Source organism: Mesoplodon densirostris, chromosome 5 (genome assembly GCF_025265405.1).
Source record: "Mesoplodon densirostris isolate mMesDen1 chromosome 5, mMesDen1 primary haplotype, whole genome shotgun sequence".
In the NCBI taxonomy this organism is placed as follows: domain Eukaryota; kingdom Metazoa; phylum Chordata; class Mammalia; order Artiodactyla; family Ziphiidae; genus Mesoplodon; species Mesoplodon densirostris.
The window spans coordinates 2,473,742-2,490,988 of NC_082665.1; the positions used below are offsets into that span (position 1 = coordinate 2,473,742).

General features: G+C 58.6%; 1 protein-coding gene across 2 annotated transcripts in view; it reads right to left on the reverse strand.

Moving 5' to 3' along the window:
* The window catches only part of PDXK (pyridoxal kinase), a 31,528-nt gene extending 14,815 nt beyond the window's left edge, over window positions 1–16,713 (reverse strand). For both annotated transcript variants that reach the window (XM_060100407.1, XM_060100406.1), the window contains exons 1-2: window positions 16,477–16,713; window positions 1,693–1,747 (exon numbers count right to left, since the gene is read on the reverse strand). In XM_060100407.1, the coding sequence (XP_059956390.1) occupies window positions 1,693–1,747; window positions 16,477–16,563 (142 nt within the window). In that variant the 5' untranslated portion in view covers window positions 16,564–16,713. The remainder of the gene's footprint in view (window positions 1–1,692; window positions 1,748–16,476) is intronic.
* Window positions 16,714–17,247: the final 534 nt, after the last annotated feature.

Consider the following 17,247-nt stretch of genomic DNA (forward strand, 5'->3'; position numbering starts at 1 on the left):
CGGCATGTGGGATCCTCCCAGACCGGGGCATGAACCCGTGTCCCCTGCATCAGCAGGTGTACTCTCAACCACTGCGCCACCAGGGAAGCCCCCCGTGTACCTTTTAACTGCCTCTTTAAAGACCTTATCACATCTGAGGTCCTGGGAGTTAGGACTCTGACACGTGAATTGAGGGGACACAGTGCAGCCCGTGATGTGCAGTCAGCCCCCGCCAGGTCTCAAGCATGGGTCACGCCCCGCCCGGCGGGCCAGCTTCCTAACATGATGAGAAGGGTCTGGTCCACTCTTTTTACCGACCCCCACCAACCCAGCCTCTCCTCTCCAAACTCAGGAGACCCTTCTGAAACACAGGGGCACTCTGGTCCTCTGTCCAACCCGCCCAATTTACAGTTGACAGATGAAAAAACAAACTCTGCAGAGGCCGAGCCGGTGACCCTGAGGGACCCAGATCCTCCCTGCACGTCTACCTGGTCCTGCTCCCCCAGGGGGTCACCACCAGGTCTGGCAGCAGGTCACACCCCAAACCCTACGTGCCTGGAAGGCTGCCCTGCCCCACCCGCCAACCTCCAGCCCCGTCCAGTTTCTTCCAGCCGCTCGTCCAAGGGCTCGGATCTTGGGTAACAGGAAACTCTTGCTAAAGGAACAACCACAGAACACCGGCTGCTGCTTCAGGGCCCAGCGCTGCCCTGGAGCGGGGGGCGGGGGGGGGGCATCATCATCTAATGTCTAAGCCAACTTGGCTCTTTTACTTAAAAAAAAAAAAAAGAGGGTAGTTAAAACAGCCAGTAAAACCTGTAAGCTCTGAGGGGGTTCACTGGGCTGACAACTTCTGGGGACATGTCCAAATGTCACTGTGCCCAGCACTCTGAACGCAAAAGCAGGAAAGGACTTTTAGCGGGAACTGTAGCCTTTTCATCTGAATCCAGTGCTGTTCCTCCTCAACTGATGACCTGTAACACCCCCTCCCTTCCAAGAACCCCACCCGGAAGAATCGGGAGAAGGGGAAGCACCCTTCTGCGTATCTGATCGGCACTCTGCCAGCAGTTTCTGGGACCTTCTGTGCTCTGAGATTCCGTCAGGGTTCGGAGTAATTTCAGAGAAGGGATGTGGGAATGCTTCCAAGGACTGACAGGCTTTGTCCCCCTGCCTGCACTAGCTCAGGGATCCCAGGTCAGGGCGTCTCTGAGGCCATGGGGGTGGGGAGCCCAGGGCCCTCGCCTGACACCGTGGGGGCTTTCCAAGGGCTGTGACCCTCACGAACCCGAGGCAGAAATCACACAGCTTTCTGTGCACAGAAATCCTTGGGGTCCCCGTGCACGAAGAGACACACACACGAGCTCCCCGAGGCTCCCCAGAACTGTCTCCCCGAGACAGTTGGGGTCTGCTCCCCTCCCAGTCCACAGTGTTACCCGGGGGGGGGGGCAGAGCAGGCACGAGGATCACCATCCTTGGTTCACAGAGGAAAGCGGGAGGCCGAGAGGTCACGTCACCCGCCAGGTCATCCAGCTCCAAAGCAGCCACGCTGATTTAAACACGCAGCCGGCAAACCCAGGCCCCCCGACCCCCGTGGGCACGTGCTGCGCAGCCTCGGCCAGGACCACACCCCCGGCTCCATTTCCCATCTGTAAGGTGAGGGACCACGTCCTGAGCCCACACTCAGCTCTGCGAGGACCGCTGAGGCTGACGCCTTACCTGTGTGGTTTGAAAACTGGACAGAGTTCACTGCGTCGACCTCAAACCCCAAAACCTGCAAGATGGACAGAGATGGAGCGGGTGTAAGAGAGCTGGTGGGCTTCCACGCACCCACGGCAGGTGCCTGCCACAGCCTGGGGCTGGCTGGAGCATCCCCGACGTGGAGGACGGGGTTGGGGGGTCTCCCCAGGTCAGTCTCAGCACCCACACTTCCGGTGATGTGCGTGGAGGTGACGGGAAACATATCGGGGAGCAGCCACCTCTGAAGGGCCGGGGCTCAGAGGCCACTGCCTGCCCGCTGGAACTCAGCACATCCCTTCTGGAAATGCCACCAAATGGAAGTGCTCACAGAGACCAGCAAGGCATCCATCTGTTGGGACACAAAGAGGGCAGTGAGGCGGTCTGTGTTCCGGACCCCAGCCCAATGAGGGGGGGGCAAGGCCAAGGGCTCCCAGTCCCTCCCTGGGAGCCTGGTTTGTAGCCCCTGCATCGTCACGTGCCAGCTGGGGAGAAAGAAGGCACCCAGCCCGGAGCCAAAGGTCCTAAACGATCGCAGCCACAGACCCGCTCCCGGACAAGGGAGGGGCCCCACCCCACAGGGCCAGCCTCATGCGGTCCCGGCTCAGGTCACCTGGCCGCTGGGGCTCGGCCCCTCACCTGGGCCACCAGCCGCTCCAGAGGCGCCGGGGGCGGAGCGGTTAAGGGAGGGGAGGGGTGGCTCTCTGGTGCCGGGAGAGCCCGACCACGAGGTCTAGAAAGTTCACTTCCAGCAGTCAGAGCAGGTGACTGGAGAAAAGGGAAAGCCAGCACGGAGCTGAAGTCAGGTTTATGAAGGAGAAGCCCCCCTTCTTAGAGAAGGGGACAAGAGGCTGTGTCTAAAACGGCCGGACGTCTCCACAAGTCTGACAGCGTGCGCTCGTGACACGGGAAGTGCCATAGTGGTTTTTCCTCGTGCGTATGTCTACTTTCCTATTTTTCTGCATTGAATCGGTCTCGGTTCCTTCGGGTGAACTGAGGTACAGGACACCGCAGATCCCTCGGGGGGAAGCAGTCACATTCCCTGTGGGGCCCCCTCGTCCCTCGGCCCTCAGAGGTGGTGGGCATCAGGGCCCAGGACCCCGCCAGGCCCCATCGGCCTCTTCCAGGCTGGCCTCACCGCCATCGCCGTGGGCAGACCCGGGACAAGGGCCCCGCGGTGTGGTCCCCTCCATGTCTCTCAGAGCATCCACTGCATCGCTCCACACGGCCGGCCACCCCAGCTGCCCAAGGAACGCGGCCAGCACGGCACCAAGACCCCTGTGCAGGGCCCTGTGCTCAGGGTACAGCCGGGAGGCACCACCCACCCGGGCAAGGCCAGACACACAGGAGTCCACCCAGCGTGAGGGGCACCCAGGGCCCGGCCGCGTCCTGCGGTACCAGGCAGCCACCCCCGAGGGGCAGAGCCCAGGTGACCAACTCAGGCCTTCGTTCGTGTCCCCCCACCCCTGGGAGGCAAGGGGCTCACGCGTGGACTCTGACCACGGCCGCCTTCCCACACTCAGTCCAAACAAGCTCAGGGCCAGCCTGTCTCTGGAGCCGCCACCCCCGACCGACACCGGATTCGCCTCCCGTGGGCGCCACCGCTGGGGGAGGGTCTTCCCTCCCACCCACGGGTTCTGGGGACGGGGCTGAGCTGAAGACCACCTCATCCACCAGGCGGCGGCCCCGGCACCTCTGCCTCCTGGTGCGTCTGCTCCCGGCCCTGCCCCCGACCCCAGGCCACCAGCGCGGCCTCTCGGAACCTTCCAGGCGACCCACCACTTCCCACCCCCGCCGGCCCCCTCCCCGCCTCGCACACGGTGCCCCAGGGGCTGGCGCTGAGCCACCCTGGCACCTGCCCGGAAGGGTCCCTCCTCCTCTCCTGGACTCGCCCCTCCCACCCCTACGGCGCTCCTGCCCTCCCACCCCAGGGAGGCTGTGACCCTGTTCTTTGGGACGCGGGGCACAGCGCAGGGCCTGATGAGTATTCGCTCATTTGACACACACGTCGGTCTCACGCGCGCCCCGCTCGACACCCCGGCCCTGGTGCCCAGTCCCCTCCGTCCTCTCCCCACGCCCAGCCGGGTCCCAGCTGGGAAGTTCACTTCCACACGGGCCACCAGAGACCCCACCAAAGGAGCCACACAAGCCCGGGAAGCCGGCAGCCACCGGGGGAAGCAGGAGACAGTGCCCTGTGGGGTGGGAAGTGGGGCCGGTCCCTGAGCTCAACCACTGGGCTCACTGCTGCAGGAGGAGATGCCGCCCACGGGGGACTCCCAGCGATCCGTGGCCCCTGACCTTCGGGCCCTCTCCCTCCTGGAAACCACAAAAATGAGAACAAGGGACCCTTTTATAACTGATCCTCAAGGGCAGAGAAAGGGAGGAGACGCAGCAGGTGAGCAGTTCCACCAACTCTGGAAACAGACACTGCACAGCCCAGGTAACCGAGAATCTCAGCACCTGCGGAGGGGCCGCAGGAGAGAGTGGGGCCCCCACCCGCAGAACCTCCTGGACAGACGGAGGTCGGGGAGAGAGCGTGGAAACCCCGGGCCGCGGCTGCCCCAGGGGCCCCATTGTCGGCCACTCTGCCCTGGCTGTGCATGCCTTCCTGTGCACCAGTAACTTCCCAAACCCTCCCCACCTCTTCACCTGAACAACACCAACCAGCCTTCAGGTCTCACCTCAATATCGCAAACAGGCAAAGCTCCCTGGCCACCAGGAGAGCGTCTCTCCGGGCGGCGAGGGTAGTGACTCGGGGGGCCCTGGGTGCAGACGAGGACCACACCCCAGCTCTCCACGGGGGCGGTGGTGACCGAGGCACGCTCCCTTTGTGAACACGTGGAGCTACATGCTTATGACGTGTATTTCAACGTCTTTCTAAAAACTTCAAGCCAGTATTATGAGGACTTAAAGTAATAAAGCAAAAATCCACAGTCTTCTTAAACTAGAAACTTAAAATTGGCACTTTGCAACTTTACTTGCCAGATTTCATGGCCTCCTAGACAGAGCTCGCAGTATTCCAGGCCCCTAAATTCTAATCGACTTCAAAGAAACAAGATTTGAAGCGACAATGACACATCCTGAAAATCCTGTCAAAATATCCTGCTCCACTGCTTCTGGATGCATAGATAATTAATCCTTTAGAGCAGGCACATTCGAAGCCACTGTTCTCTGCTTCTAAATGATAGCGCTAAGCCCCTGGGCTGGCATCTCCATTTCACCTACCAGCAGCTTATGAATTGGCATCACAGGCTAGTGTGAGGGCAGGGCCGGGGGACGCAGCAGGAAGACAGGGCACAGGGCCAGGCTCCAACATGGGAGCCCCTGGACCCCAGAAAAAGGAGGTGCCTGTTGTTAAAACCTAGTCTTCAGCTCCCCACCTTTTGCGCTCAGCTCTGGGATCTGGGACTACGACCCCGGACATCACATCCCTGCTCAGCCAGGGGCTCCCGACTGAGCACTGAGGGGAAGAGACGGGGAGACGGGGAGGGTCCCGCCTCTGCTGGTCACTCTACCCCAGCACCGCCCTTCACCTGCAGAAGGGGGGCCCCCAGAAGCAGCTGTGGTCTTTCCATTGCTCCCAGCACCCGCCCTACACAGCCCTACACATCCCCCACCCCTCAGCTTTAAGTCCCAACCGTAGACAGACAGGGTGGGGGGGTCCCAGGAGGAAGAGGACCAGGCATGGCTTTCTTGACACAAGAGAAGCCACTTCAGGTCTAAGCTATGTTGTGACCTAAGCCTGGTCACAGTGCTTGCCCCTGAACAGTTCTCAGCAATGAACAATCTTAAGGGAACAAAAGAATGCAGGAACAAGCCGTTATTAAGCAAGAGAAGCGACAACAGCAAAGGAAATCCATCAGCTGTCAAGACTCCCAGTTCTGTTTCCCCCGGCTCACCCCGGGCTCACCCTTGCACAACCCCATCGAGTGTGGGTGGAAGCTCCAGGAGAGTCCAGTCTACTTACACGCACCCTTTAGGAGCACAGTTCTCTCCTCCCAAGACAAAGAAACAGAAGCAAAAATAAACAAATGGGCTGTAATCAAACTTAAATGCTTTTGCACAGCAACGGAAACCATCCACAAACCAAAAAGACAACCTACAGCAATGGGAAAAAACATTTGCAAACGATGGGACCAACAAGGGCTTAACTTCCAAAATACACAAACAGCTCACACAGCTCAATAGCAAAAAAAAAAACAAAACAAAAAACCAAACAAGCCAAACAAAAAATGAGCAGGAGACCTAAATAGCCATTTCTCCAAAGAAAACATACAAACGGCCAACAAGCACATGAAAACATGCTCAACATCGCAAATTATGAGAGAAATGAAAATCAAAAGTACAACGAGGTACCACCTCATATGGGTCAGAATGGCCATCATTAAAAAGTCTACAAATGGGCTTCCCTGGTGGCGCAGTGGTTGACAGTCCGCCTGCCGATGCAGGGGACGCGGGTTCGTGCCTCCGTCCAGGAAGATCCCACATGCCGCGGAGCGGCTGGGCCCATGAGCCATGGCCGCTGAGCCTGCGCGTCCGGAGCCTGTGCTCCGCAATGGGAGAGGCCACAACAGTGAGAGGCCCGCGTACTGCAAAAAAAAAAAAAAAAAAAAAAAAAGTCTACAAATAACAAATGCTGGAGAGGGTGTGGAGAAAAGGGAACCCTCCTACACTGTTGGTGGGAATGTATATTGGTGCAGTATCTATGGAGAACAGTATGAAGGGTCCTTAAAGAACTAAAAATAGAGTTGCCATATGATCCAGCAATTCCAGTCCTGGGTATAAAGCCAGAAAAGACGAAAACTCTAATCCGAAAAGATACATGCACCCCCATGTTTACAGCGGCACTATTTACAATACCCAAGATACGGAAGTATGAAATAAAATTCATATTTTATGGCAAGACAAGAAAAATTTAAACATAAAAAAAATGTTCTCTGCCCTTTGGCTTCCTCTCTCCCCCCACTTTGCATCATATACCTGCATCTACAAACCTCCCCGTCGGCAGAAATACCTGCTCAACCATAAAGAGCAACATTCTCCCAGCATCTACCAGACAATTCCTTAAAGATAACATTCCTTCTTGATCTTGTAAGGGGTCACATGGGTTACGTGAACTGTCAATAATACGACATTTGATGCCCAGCTGTCTCCAAAAATTTATGTAACTGTACCTTGACTTCTAACAGGCCTAACAGTCCTCAGAGCTTTCCGAGATGCTCTTCCTGGGTTATAATCCTCAAATTTGGCTTGAATAAAATTTTCCATTTCTTTCTTAGATTGACGGATTAATTTTTCATCAACAGAAGCAACCTAAGTGTCCATCAGGAGACGACTGGTTTAAGAAGATGTGATGTGTGTATATATATTCATTCACTCTTTCATTCTTCTACTTAACTCAGATTTATTAGGAGCCTACCCAGTTCTGGGCACTTTTCTAGTTCTTGTGAAATAGAGTTGAACAAAGTTAAGTTTTTTGTTCTCTTAGAGCTTATTTATACACACACACACACACAGGAATATTACTCAGACATAAAAAAGAATGAAATGCTGCCATTTGCAGCAATGGGGATGGCTCTAGAGATTATCATACTAAGTGAAGTCAGACAGAGAAAGACAAATATTAGACAATATCACATATATGTGGATACTAAAAAATAATACAAAACCAGAAATAGACTCACGGACACAGGAAACAAATGTATGGTTAGAGAAGGGGAAAGGAAGGCAGGGAAGGGATAAATTAGGAATATGGGAACACGTCACTACATATAAAACAGATAAACCACAAGGATTTACTGTATAACACAGGTAATTGTATCCAATATCTTGTAATAGACTATAATGGAAAATAATCTGAAAGAATATATATGTATAACCGAGTCACTGTGCTGTACACCTGAAACAAACACAGTATCGTCGTAAATCAACTATGCTTCAATTAAAAAAAAGCAAAGCAGAGTTCTCTGGTTGTGGGGGAGAGGAGGTCAGCGTGCTCTGAACGGGAAGACACTGTGCTGGCCCTGAACTCAGAGGCCCCTTGAGGAGCGATGCAACTGTGCAGCCATAATGCTGACGCTGATGTCAATTATATGTACATCAGCAGGTTTGGTAACTATCCCAGCACACACTCCTCCACTAGTTACTGCATTTCACGGCAAGGCTCACTCGCTGCTGCGGCCGCATCCTAGGCTCTGGAACCAACAAGCCTGTCTTCCCACTCAGCTTGGCAGCTGGTGGTCAGACAGTGGAATTACTCACACCAGGGAAACTGGCCCTGCCCCACCCCTGCCATTTTCACCATTTACCAGCAACAAGACTCATTTTAAGAAAAGAGAGGAAGAACTGACTAGTTCAGCGCGGAGAGGGGAGGGGAGGGGAGAGGAAGTGAGGCCTCAGGAGATAAGGAGAGACACCCCCTCTGGCCTCTCCCCTCCCCCCTTCCCCCCCTCCGGTGTATCCCCCTCTCCTCCACCGTCCCCAGCCGGGCGCCAGCCAGGGGCAGATGCTCCTGGAATTCTCTGTGGAGACGGCCCAAGAGGGCCTGTTTCAAGTCCTCACTCCCATCCTGGGAGCCTCTGTGCCGCCATATTCCCCTGGTCCCGGGGCCCCAGATGCACCTCACTGACCCCCAACCTTCGAGGGCTGCCGTGGGATGAAGCCCAGACCCCAGGATGCACATCCCACCGCCTGTGAATTCCACGCCGCCTTCTGAAGCCCCCAAAGCTCTGTCGCCTCTGGCCTCTGTGAGCTCCCCTCCTCAGTGTAGGAAAAGGTCTCCTGGCCCCAAGCCCCTGCTGGAAACCTTGCCTTCTCTGCCTCTGCTGGAGCACCTGGACTTGCGGGGATTTTAGGAGTCTGAGGTCCCTGTCAACTGTGGCCCGTGGACCTTGGGATGCAGGCCGGGCGGGGGCCAAAGCCGGGCCTCAGGCTCCCAGAGCAGAAAGAACTAGAGCCTCAGCCGAGAAGCACCACACCCAGCCAGCCTGCTGCCCACTGGGCTCGTGCCAAGTCCGCACGCGACCACGTGAGCACAGCTAACGCCGGGGACGCGGTCTCAGACCCAGGAGGTCCACCGAGATGCACAGGCAAAACCGAGGCACTGGGGCGAGGTCCCGGCGTCAGGTGGTCAGGCGCTGCTCCGCAACCGCACGCTCCAGCTTCCCACCCCTCCCCCGGGGCAGGGGAGACCCCAACAACTGACGCGCAGGCGCACCTGGGGACAGTGGTGGGAAGGTGGCGAGATGCGCAGGAGGCGTCTGGCCACAAAGAGCAGGGACGCCAAAGACGCCGTCCACACAGGCCCCCGCCTCTGGCCCCACGCAGACCCCTGTCCACCTCTGCGGGCAGAGCATCCCTCCCCGAGGACAGCTACACGTGCTGGGGGGCTGGAAGCCATGCTCTGATCCCGCGGCCTGGGGTGGGGTATGTGCTCCTGGCTGCCCGCCTGGCTGCTGCGTCATCAACCCACTGCTGACAGCCAGGCAGACACAGTGAGACCCAGTCGTTAACTCAGCAGAGCACGCAGACGGCAGGAGCGGGGAAGCTCAGACCACGCTGGGTCATCCAGGGTCAGCGCTGGGCCGCGAGAGGGGTCACTTCACCATCTTCAGAAACCCTCACTGCGGCTTGTTTTGCAAGACCTTTAGTCACTCTCCTAGGAAATCAGCTTTAGGAAAGATGGGACACAAGAAAGCCCCACGCCTGTGATGGGCCTGGTTAGCCTCAGGGCTGGGTGCCTGGCGTCCCTCACTCCACCCATCCCTGGTCAGCCCTACCACTCAGCTCAACCCCCAACCTCTAGTCTCCGATGGGAACTCCTACTGGTAACAGCCCTGTGTCCCCAGAAGCAGCCTGAAGTCCCAAGGCCACCTGCGCCCCATGGGCACTCTCCCCTCAGCATCACAGCCCCGGACCCCAGCCCCCCAGCCCCAGCCCTGCTCCCGGCACAGTGCACCCGCCCCGGCTCCCAGGCCCCGCACACTAGCCCGTCATGTTCAGCTGGGCTGCACTGCAAAGCCCTAAATAAAAGAAGGGGTTTCGCCCCAAGCTCCCAGCGGCACTGGCATCAGACGGGGGACAGGAAAGCAGCTCTGGGTCAGCAGGGGAGGGGGAAGCTGCCCCTCCATGGCTGACCGTGCGATTCTAGCCCAAGGCCCGTGGCCGGACACCTCCTTCCCTTCTTGAGAAACTCCATTTGTTCTACTCCTTGGCGTCACTCTTCCGGATCACTCTGTGATCTTATTTCAAAAGCTCCGAGTGGCTGAGCACCAGGGGACATCCAAGCCCCTGAGCCCCACAGCCAACAGTCCCTGCTGTGTGCAGTCCCGGAAGCCACCTGCTGGCAGATGCTCCCGCCCCTTCCAGAAAGGTCCCTGTGAGGGGCGGTCACTGCAACACAAGGCAGGGTGCCACAAAGAGTACAGCAATGCCGCACAACACCACTGCACAGGTGTCCACACATAAACACCCACACCTGAGCATGCACACGTATATGCTCACGCACATGCACACACCCACACACACCACAGACAATTAAGTTCTTGCTTTTCTGCATGACAGGCAGAGAAGAATAACAGAAATCTCAGTCCCAAACTAAGAGAGTTACAAAATCAAGATATTAAGCAATTCTGGACCTTCTTGGGAAAATAAAAGGTCGGAGAAATAATGAAGCAACACCCAAGTTCCAGGATTGGGACAAACGGTGGATGCGATGGGGGACTTCCAGAGGCCAGAGGGAAGCAAGCAGATCCACGTGGCCTGCAGAGCACAGAATGTCCCAGAGGGCGGTCACAGGGTTCCAGCCCCAGTGCGTCCCCCCCAGAAAGTGCTGGGTGGCCTGAGCAGGGCCAGAGGGAGGTGTGCTTTTGGGTGTCGGCTCCCTTGCACTGTTTGCCAATGCATGTGTCACTGTGAAAAATGCGAAGGCAAAAACTATGTCTTTTAAAGGGCAGGTGACATTCTTCCAGTATCTTCCAAATGCAGGTCTGCTGCAAAGGTTATTTTTATCCCAGGAATTCTAAGGAAAAAATGTAAAGATTTTCCAAAGGACCAGGTATTTTGACCACGAATCAAGACACCTCCTGAAGAAGACCACCTTGTGGCTCAGAGGGTTCTTCAGTGTGAGAGGCTGGAAATAAACTCCTTACGGTCTGAAGCGCCTCCTTGGGACCGAGTCACAAGCCTCTAGGAGACGCTGGGTGAGTCGTCCACACGTGCACATGTGCTTCTAACACCCCAGGACCGTCCACCTCTGCTCAGCTCCTGTGGCCATGTCACTAGGCAAAGGGAAGGGCCTGTATCCAGGTTTCCACGCCAGGGGCCTCTCAGCACACCCTCTGCCACCAGCCTGCCTCTTCCTGCGGGGTGTCTGAGCCTGGCAATCAGGCCTGGCTTTGGGGTCCCTGTACAAAGAAACAGTCTCCACCCAGCCCTCTTAGATGTCTCAGTTCTGCTTCTGTACCGACGGGCCAGGAAACTCAGAGAATGAAGTGGATTTCTGCAGGCCCCAAACTGAGATGTCCCCCTAAACTATCTTCCGGGGCCACCTGTGGTCTTGCCTTCCCATCTTGGCGATGTGGTGTTTAAATGGGTTCTGAGTTAAGGTCCCAAGTCAGAATCTCAAGGCCACAGAATTCCATAATTTAATGTCCCTGCCCCCAGCCTGGTGACCCCTACCACAGAGGTCACACATGCCTAAAGCAGCAGCGCCAAACTCCAGACACAGCCTCAGAAGGAGGGGCGCACCACAGAGCCGGCCCGAAGCCAGCTACCTAGCCGGCTGGACACCTTCAGACGGGCTTGTCCGCCCAGCAGAGCGGCTGCTGGCAGGAAGAGCACCTGGCCGCCAGGCTGGGAGGGAGACACAGGAGCCGCAGCTGAACAGGCAGCCTGACGCCCGTCGGTGCCACCCTTCCCAAAAAGGACAGCTTTTGGATGTTGTGTCAACTTCTGGGCCTTTAATTAAACCTCCAATTTGTGCCACTTTTAAAGTTCTCCGAACAGGCTGCTTCTAACCTACAGTGGATTGAACTGTGGCCCTTAAAATACATGTTGGCTGGGGACTCACGCACATACCAAATTGGAAATACGGTCCTTTAAGACATAATCAAGTTAAACATCTCGAGATAAGATCACCCTGGATTATCTGGGTGGACGCAGACACACCCAATGACAGAGGTCCTTATAAGAGACACACAGGAGGGGGACATGTGACAGGAGGCAGGGATTGGAGGGATGCCGCCACAAGCCAAGGAGTGCCCGGAGCCCCCAGGAGCTGCAGGAAGCAGGAAGGACCCTCCCCTCCAGCCTCTGCAGGGGATGCAGTCCCGCCAACATCTTGATTTCAGACTTCTGGCCCCTAGAGCTGCGGGAGAATAAATCTGTGGTTTTAAGCCCCCAGTCTGTGGCACTTTGTTGAGGCCGCCCCGGAAACGCATGCATAAGCCTAAGCTTCGTGTACCTGCTGGATTTCCACCAAAATGGGAAGCAACAGGGCAGAAGAGGGTCTGTGCGGCTGCAAAAACAAGGGAGCACACACACACACCACACACCCCCACACACACACACACACACACGCGAGGGGGCTCCGAAGAACCATTCTACCTCCAGGAGGAAACAAGTCCCCCAGCGTCTGGGGCGGCAGGAGGCCTCACTGGGCCCATCACTCCTTCCCTTTCCTTTCCCCAGAACCAAGGCCTCAGCAGCGGGAGGTCCCTGGCCCTGCGCAGGGAGGGCGCCCCGGATGCATCACATGGGCTGACTCCCTTGACTCAGCAGCGCCCTCTCCAGGGACGGGGGCGCGAAGACCACGAGCCCGCCCTCGCTTTCCTTGCTCACTGCAAACGCGGATCATCTTGCCCACGGCTCTACCTGCTGTGTCGCTGGTCACAGCGCCATGCTCCCCTCGGCCCCTAAGGTGGACTCTGGACTCGAGGCCAGAAACAGATCCACAACCAGGGTCAAGGTTCTGGTCCTTTCTCTTCTGTATAATGTTTTCCTCTGCCCAGGGAAGGCAGCTGCTCGCGGGCTGCCCACCAGTGCGCTGTGGGGACCTGGCAAAAAGCAGTTCTGGAACCAGAACCCTGAAGCCCAGGCTCGCAGGCATCCAGCCAGGACAACTCTGGGCCACGTCCACCTGGGAGTGGGGAGTGGGGGTCCCCCTGGTTCGGCCCCCGCTGCGCCCCACCGCGGCAGAGCTACACCCGGGCAGTGTCCTGGGAGCCTGGCACCATCTGATTGCCAAGAGGACTGTTCTCACTGTGCAGATGAGGCTTAGAAAGTCTCAGGAGGCATTGACGGTCCCCGAGTCGGATCTCCAACACCAGGGGCACACGGTAGCCCCCAGGCGGCCTCTCCACCCACCCCAAGTGCATCTTCCCATGTCCCCACGTCTGTGGGGCCCAGCCAGACCCCACCTTCTCCTGCCATTTCCAAGTTCTCGTCCCACACTCAGCTCTGCGGATAACCACGCCTTTGGAGTCTCCAGCTGTATTCAGAATATATTCCCCACTCAGCACAGCTCTGGGAGTTAAGGGATGGCTGGCTGGAATCGTGCAGGGAGAGGCCACTTCCAGGCTCCACCCCCCACCCCCAGCCCATCCTGGGCTAAGGCTGCTGGGTGCAAGCCGGGTCTGCGGGGCCAGCGCCACCCATCTCCCTGCCTGTCCCTGATCCAGCAGTGCTCACACATGGGGAGGGGAGCAAAATGCCTGCATGGGACCCCATGGAGCATCCTGCAGCACTTACAAGAGCTCCGCAGCCTGGGCCCAAGCAAGAGGAAGACCCATGAGAAATCTGGACTCCAGACAAGGAAGCACTAAGTGGTTAGCAAGCTAAGGAATCTCTGGAAATTGTTCTTTTTATGGGCTGAACTGTGTGCCCCAAGCTGGACCTCAAACAGGGACCGTGTTAGTGCTCAAGCCGCAAAATAAAGTTAACTGTCTCACAAATCTAGAGGCTGGAAGTCCACTGGAGCATGTTTTGAGGGCCACCCTCTCTGACTTTCTCCCTCTCCTCAGCTCTTTCCGTCCTCCAAGACTACATCTTATTTCTGTAATTAGGAGGAGGAGGTAATGAGGGCAAAGGACATGCTTAAGGAACCCTCAACCACATCCAGTCCTGAGGGGGGTCCTGGCCTCCTCGAGATGCCCCAGGCACGCTTGCTGCCACCAGCCCTACCACCTTTCTGTCTGGTCTTTCTGCACAGTGAGGGGTACGAAAAGCACCCTCGGGCACTGGGGCCACCTCATTCAGCAGCCAGCACCTCCCAGGTATCTCCCAGAGATGTTCACCCTCCCCGTGTTCCCTGGCCCAAAAATGACGTGAGGCAGGCGTCGTGTCCATTCTACAGATGAGGCAACTGAGCACCAGAGGGCTCAAGGCGGAAGGTAGCTTCTTCAAGGTCACGGGCTAAAGAACTGCCCCTCTTCCTGGGCCTCATAAGCCTCCAGGGGAGTGTGAACAAAGAAAAACAAAGCGCCTGGCTCACTTCTGGTTCAACTGCTACAAGCCTAAGTCTAACCCACTTCAGTCACCCACCTGAAGAATTCAGGATAAAAAAAAACCTGGGCGGCACTCTGTGCTTTAGGTAAACAGGCCCTAAGATAGTTAGATGCATATCTCAGAAAGAATTTCAATGAGGCCAAATTCCTGCATCTACCTATACTTAGAAAAGCACTAAAATAATTAACTTAAGATATCTGTTCTTCCTCATTAGCAGTAACCTTCTACCAAGATGTATGCTTGACTGCATGTATTTCCCAGCTAAAAAACATCACATATAAACTGGTTTCTCCCCAACCTCTTCAGAGCGGTGCCCTGAGGCTGTCTCCCGGGCTACGGTCCTCAGTAAGTGGGGGGCGGGGGGGACACGACCTTAAACTCACAAGCCTCATGGTGTGTGTTTTTCTTTAAGTAGAAGGAAGTCCAGGGATGGATTAACTCAGAGCAGACGTGTCACCCCCACCCCAGGGACGATAACCCCCGACCTATGTCCCTCAGGCCCACAGGCAAAGATGCTGGATGCTGGGCACCGGGGAGACCCCAGGTAAGAACCGGGGTTCAGTCCTTAAGAGGCACTTCCCCAAGTGGGTGGTCCGGGGGAGCACCCCGTCAAGTAACTGGAAAAGGACATTTTGGTGTGGAAGTTGAGGCTAAGTGCCGGGAAATTCAGGAACAAGGTGAGCAGAGGAAGAGTTTGCCCCGGGGAAAAAGAGAGAAGGGAGTGGCCGCAGGCAGGCGGGGAGGAGGGAGAGGCAGAGGCTCAGTGAAGCCAGCGCACCTGTGCACACCTCTGGGAAGGGCGGCTCTCCAGGCTCCCTCTCAGTGGGGGGCGCTGCCACCGGTATCTGCCAGGGAACTGCCTGGCTTCACCTTCCCATCTGCCCCTGCTTCAGGGATCCTGCACTTTCCCCCCAGCATCGTCCCACCGCACTGGTCCTGCCCAAGCAATCAGTGACCAAGAAGCGCTGGGGCCTCCAGACAGGTGCAAGCGCGCACCCTGACTGCCCCCGCGGTCTGCAGCCCCACTGGTCAGGACGGGGCGGCCAAGGACCTCACATGATCTCCACAGGTGCTCACAGATCAGTGGCGGCTGGGCAGGTCCCTTGGACTTGAACCCCTGTACCTTTCCACCTTCAGTCTTCATTCCACTGCTTCCTCCTCGGGCGACCGGCCTGCTAGCCTCAGGTCGGGCCTCAGTCTCTACGGAGGTGGTTCCAACCCTCCCCAGGGTCCCTCCAGCCAGTCGGCAGCCCACAGGCCATTGTGAGTGGGCGGCCCTTCACGTCCTTGAGGGCCCAGAACAGGGACCTGGAACACACAGCAGGGGCCCGACACCGGCTCCTTACTCAGGGATGGGGCCCAGGGACAATGGACCAAAGGTGAGTGGTCCAAGAGAGCCACCACCTTGTCCGGACGCCCAGCCTCCTCCTGAGCCCACAGGGAAAGGAAGTGCCAGGGGCCCCAATGCTGACACCCCAGCATGACACCCCACTGCACCCAGGCCTCCCCCTGCCCCTCCAAGGGCCGCCCAACCGTAACCTCGGGGCTGCGACAGGGAGCAGCAGGTGCCGGCTGATGAGCCAGAGACGGTGAGCCCCTGACCGAGGACAGGCGGGGGAGGCGGGAGGAAGCCCGCGGGCATCCCAGTAAGGAAAGGCTGACACGTAACAAGCGGCTTCTAAAGCCAGACCCTGCACGGGCCCGAACTGGCCGCTGGGCTCTTCTTCTCCAGAGCCAACACCGGCAGGCAGGCCTTCTCCGCCCCATCCCCTGCCCGGGGCCACCTCCCCGGAACGGCCACTCGCAGGATGGAGCCCACCCTTGCCGCCCGGGGCCTCACTGCGGGGTTCCTCCTCCTCCTCCCTGCCAGCATCCTGACCCACAGCGGGCGGGGACGGAATGGGGAGCCCACCAGGTGAGCAGCGCCTACACCTGCCTACCCAGCGCCCTCCTTCGCAGGGTCTCCGGCCGCGACGCCGCATTTCCTCGTCCCCAGGGTCGGGCCGGTGGGTGCGCTCCGCTCGCGCCGGGGGCTTCATTCTAACCAAGGGCCCGCATCCCCGCCCCATCCCACCCGCAAGGGTCCAAGTGCTGCCCCGAGCCCCGCCCCCGCAAGGCGCCTGCCTCCCCCGCCCGCGTTGGGCACCCCGCGCTCCAGACCCTTGGGGCTGCCCGGCCAAGGTCACGCGGCCCGGCTGCGGCCACCCCTTCGCGGGCCCGCACGGCCGGGCGCGGGGACACCGCCGGGTTACGTAAGCGTACCTGCAGCGGGAACGTGGCCGCCCGGTTGCCCACGTAGCCGCGGACGACGTGGCTCTGAATGGAGAGCACCCGGCACTCCTCCTCCATGCCGGGCCTGCCGCGGCGGCGCGGGGCCGGGCGGGGTCAGCGTCTCCGCCGCGCGCTGGGGCTGCGCTCCGCTCGGCTCCGGCCACGCTCCGGCTCCGCTCCGCTACCGTCCCGCTCGGCGCAGGCGCTCCGCTCGGGCGACAGGCCGCCTCCCTCTGACCTCAGCGCGGCTGGGAACCCGCGGGTCCGGCGCTGCGCGGGGGCGGGCAGGGGGCGGGGCCGGGGTGGGGCATCCGTGCGGGGCCCGCCCCCCCACCGCCCCTCCCGGGGGACAGGGAAAACGCAGACCGCACCCCCGGCCCGGGCGACCCAGCCACGTCACTCAGCGCTCCTGGCACGTGGGCGGCCACCCTCCAAAACCCGGCGTGCACTTTCAGTTTTACCCCGTAGGGCACTGCAGCGCCGTCCGGCCTTCATCCTTCGGTTCCTCGGGCCATTCATTCACTCCACTGAGGTCCGCCCCCTGGCCCTGCGCCACGCCTCTAACCCACACTTCCCGGCGCCGCTGAGCTACGCGGCGGTCAGACAAGGACTCCCACGGAGGAAACGCACTGGTGCGGCGCCCCGAGAGTGGGCGCGGGCAGGGGTGCCAGCAGAGGGGCGGCCGGGCTGGGAGTTACCGGGAGAGCCCTCCCTAGGGCCCCGTGGCGCGCAGTGCCGGGTCCCCACTCCAGGGCCTGCAGG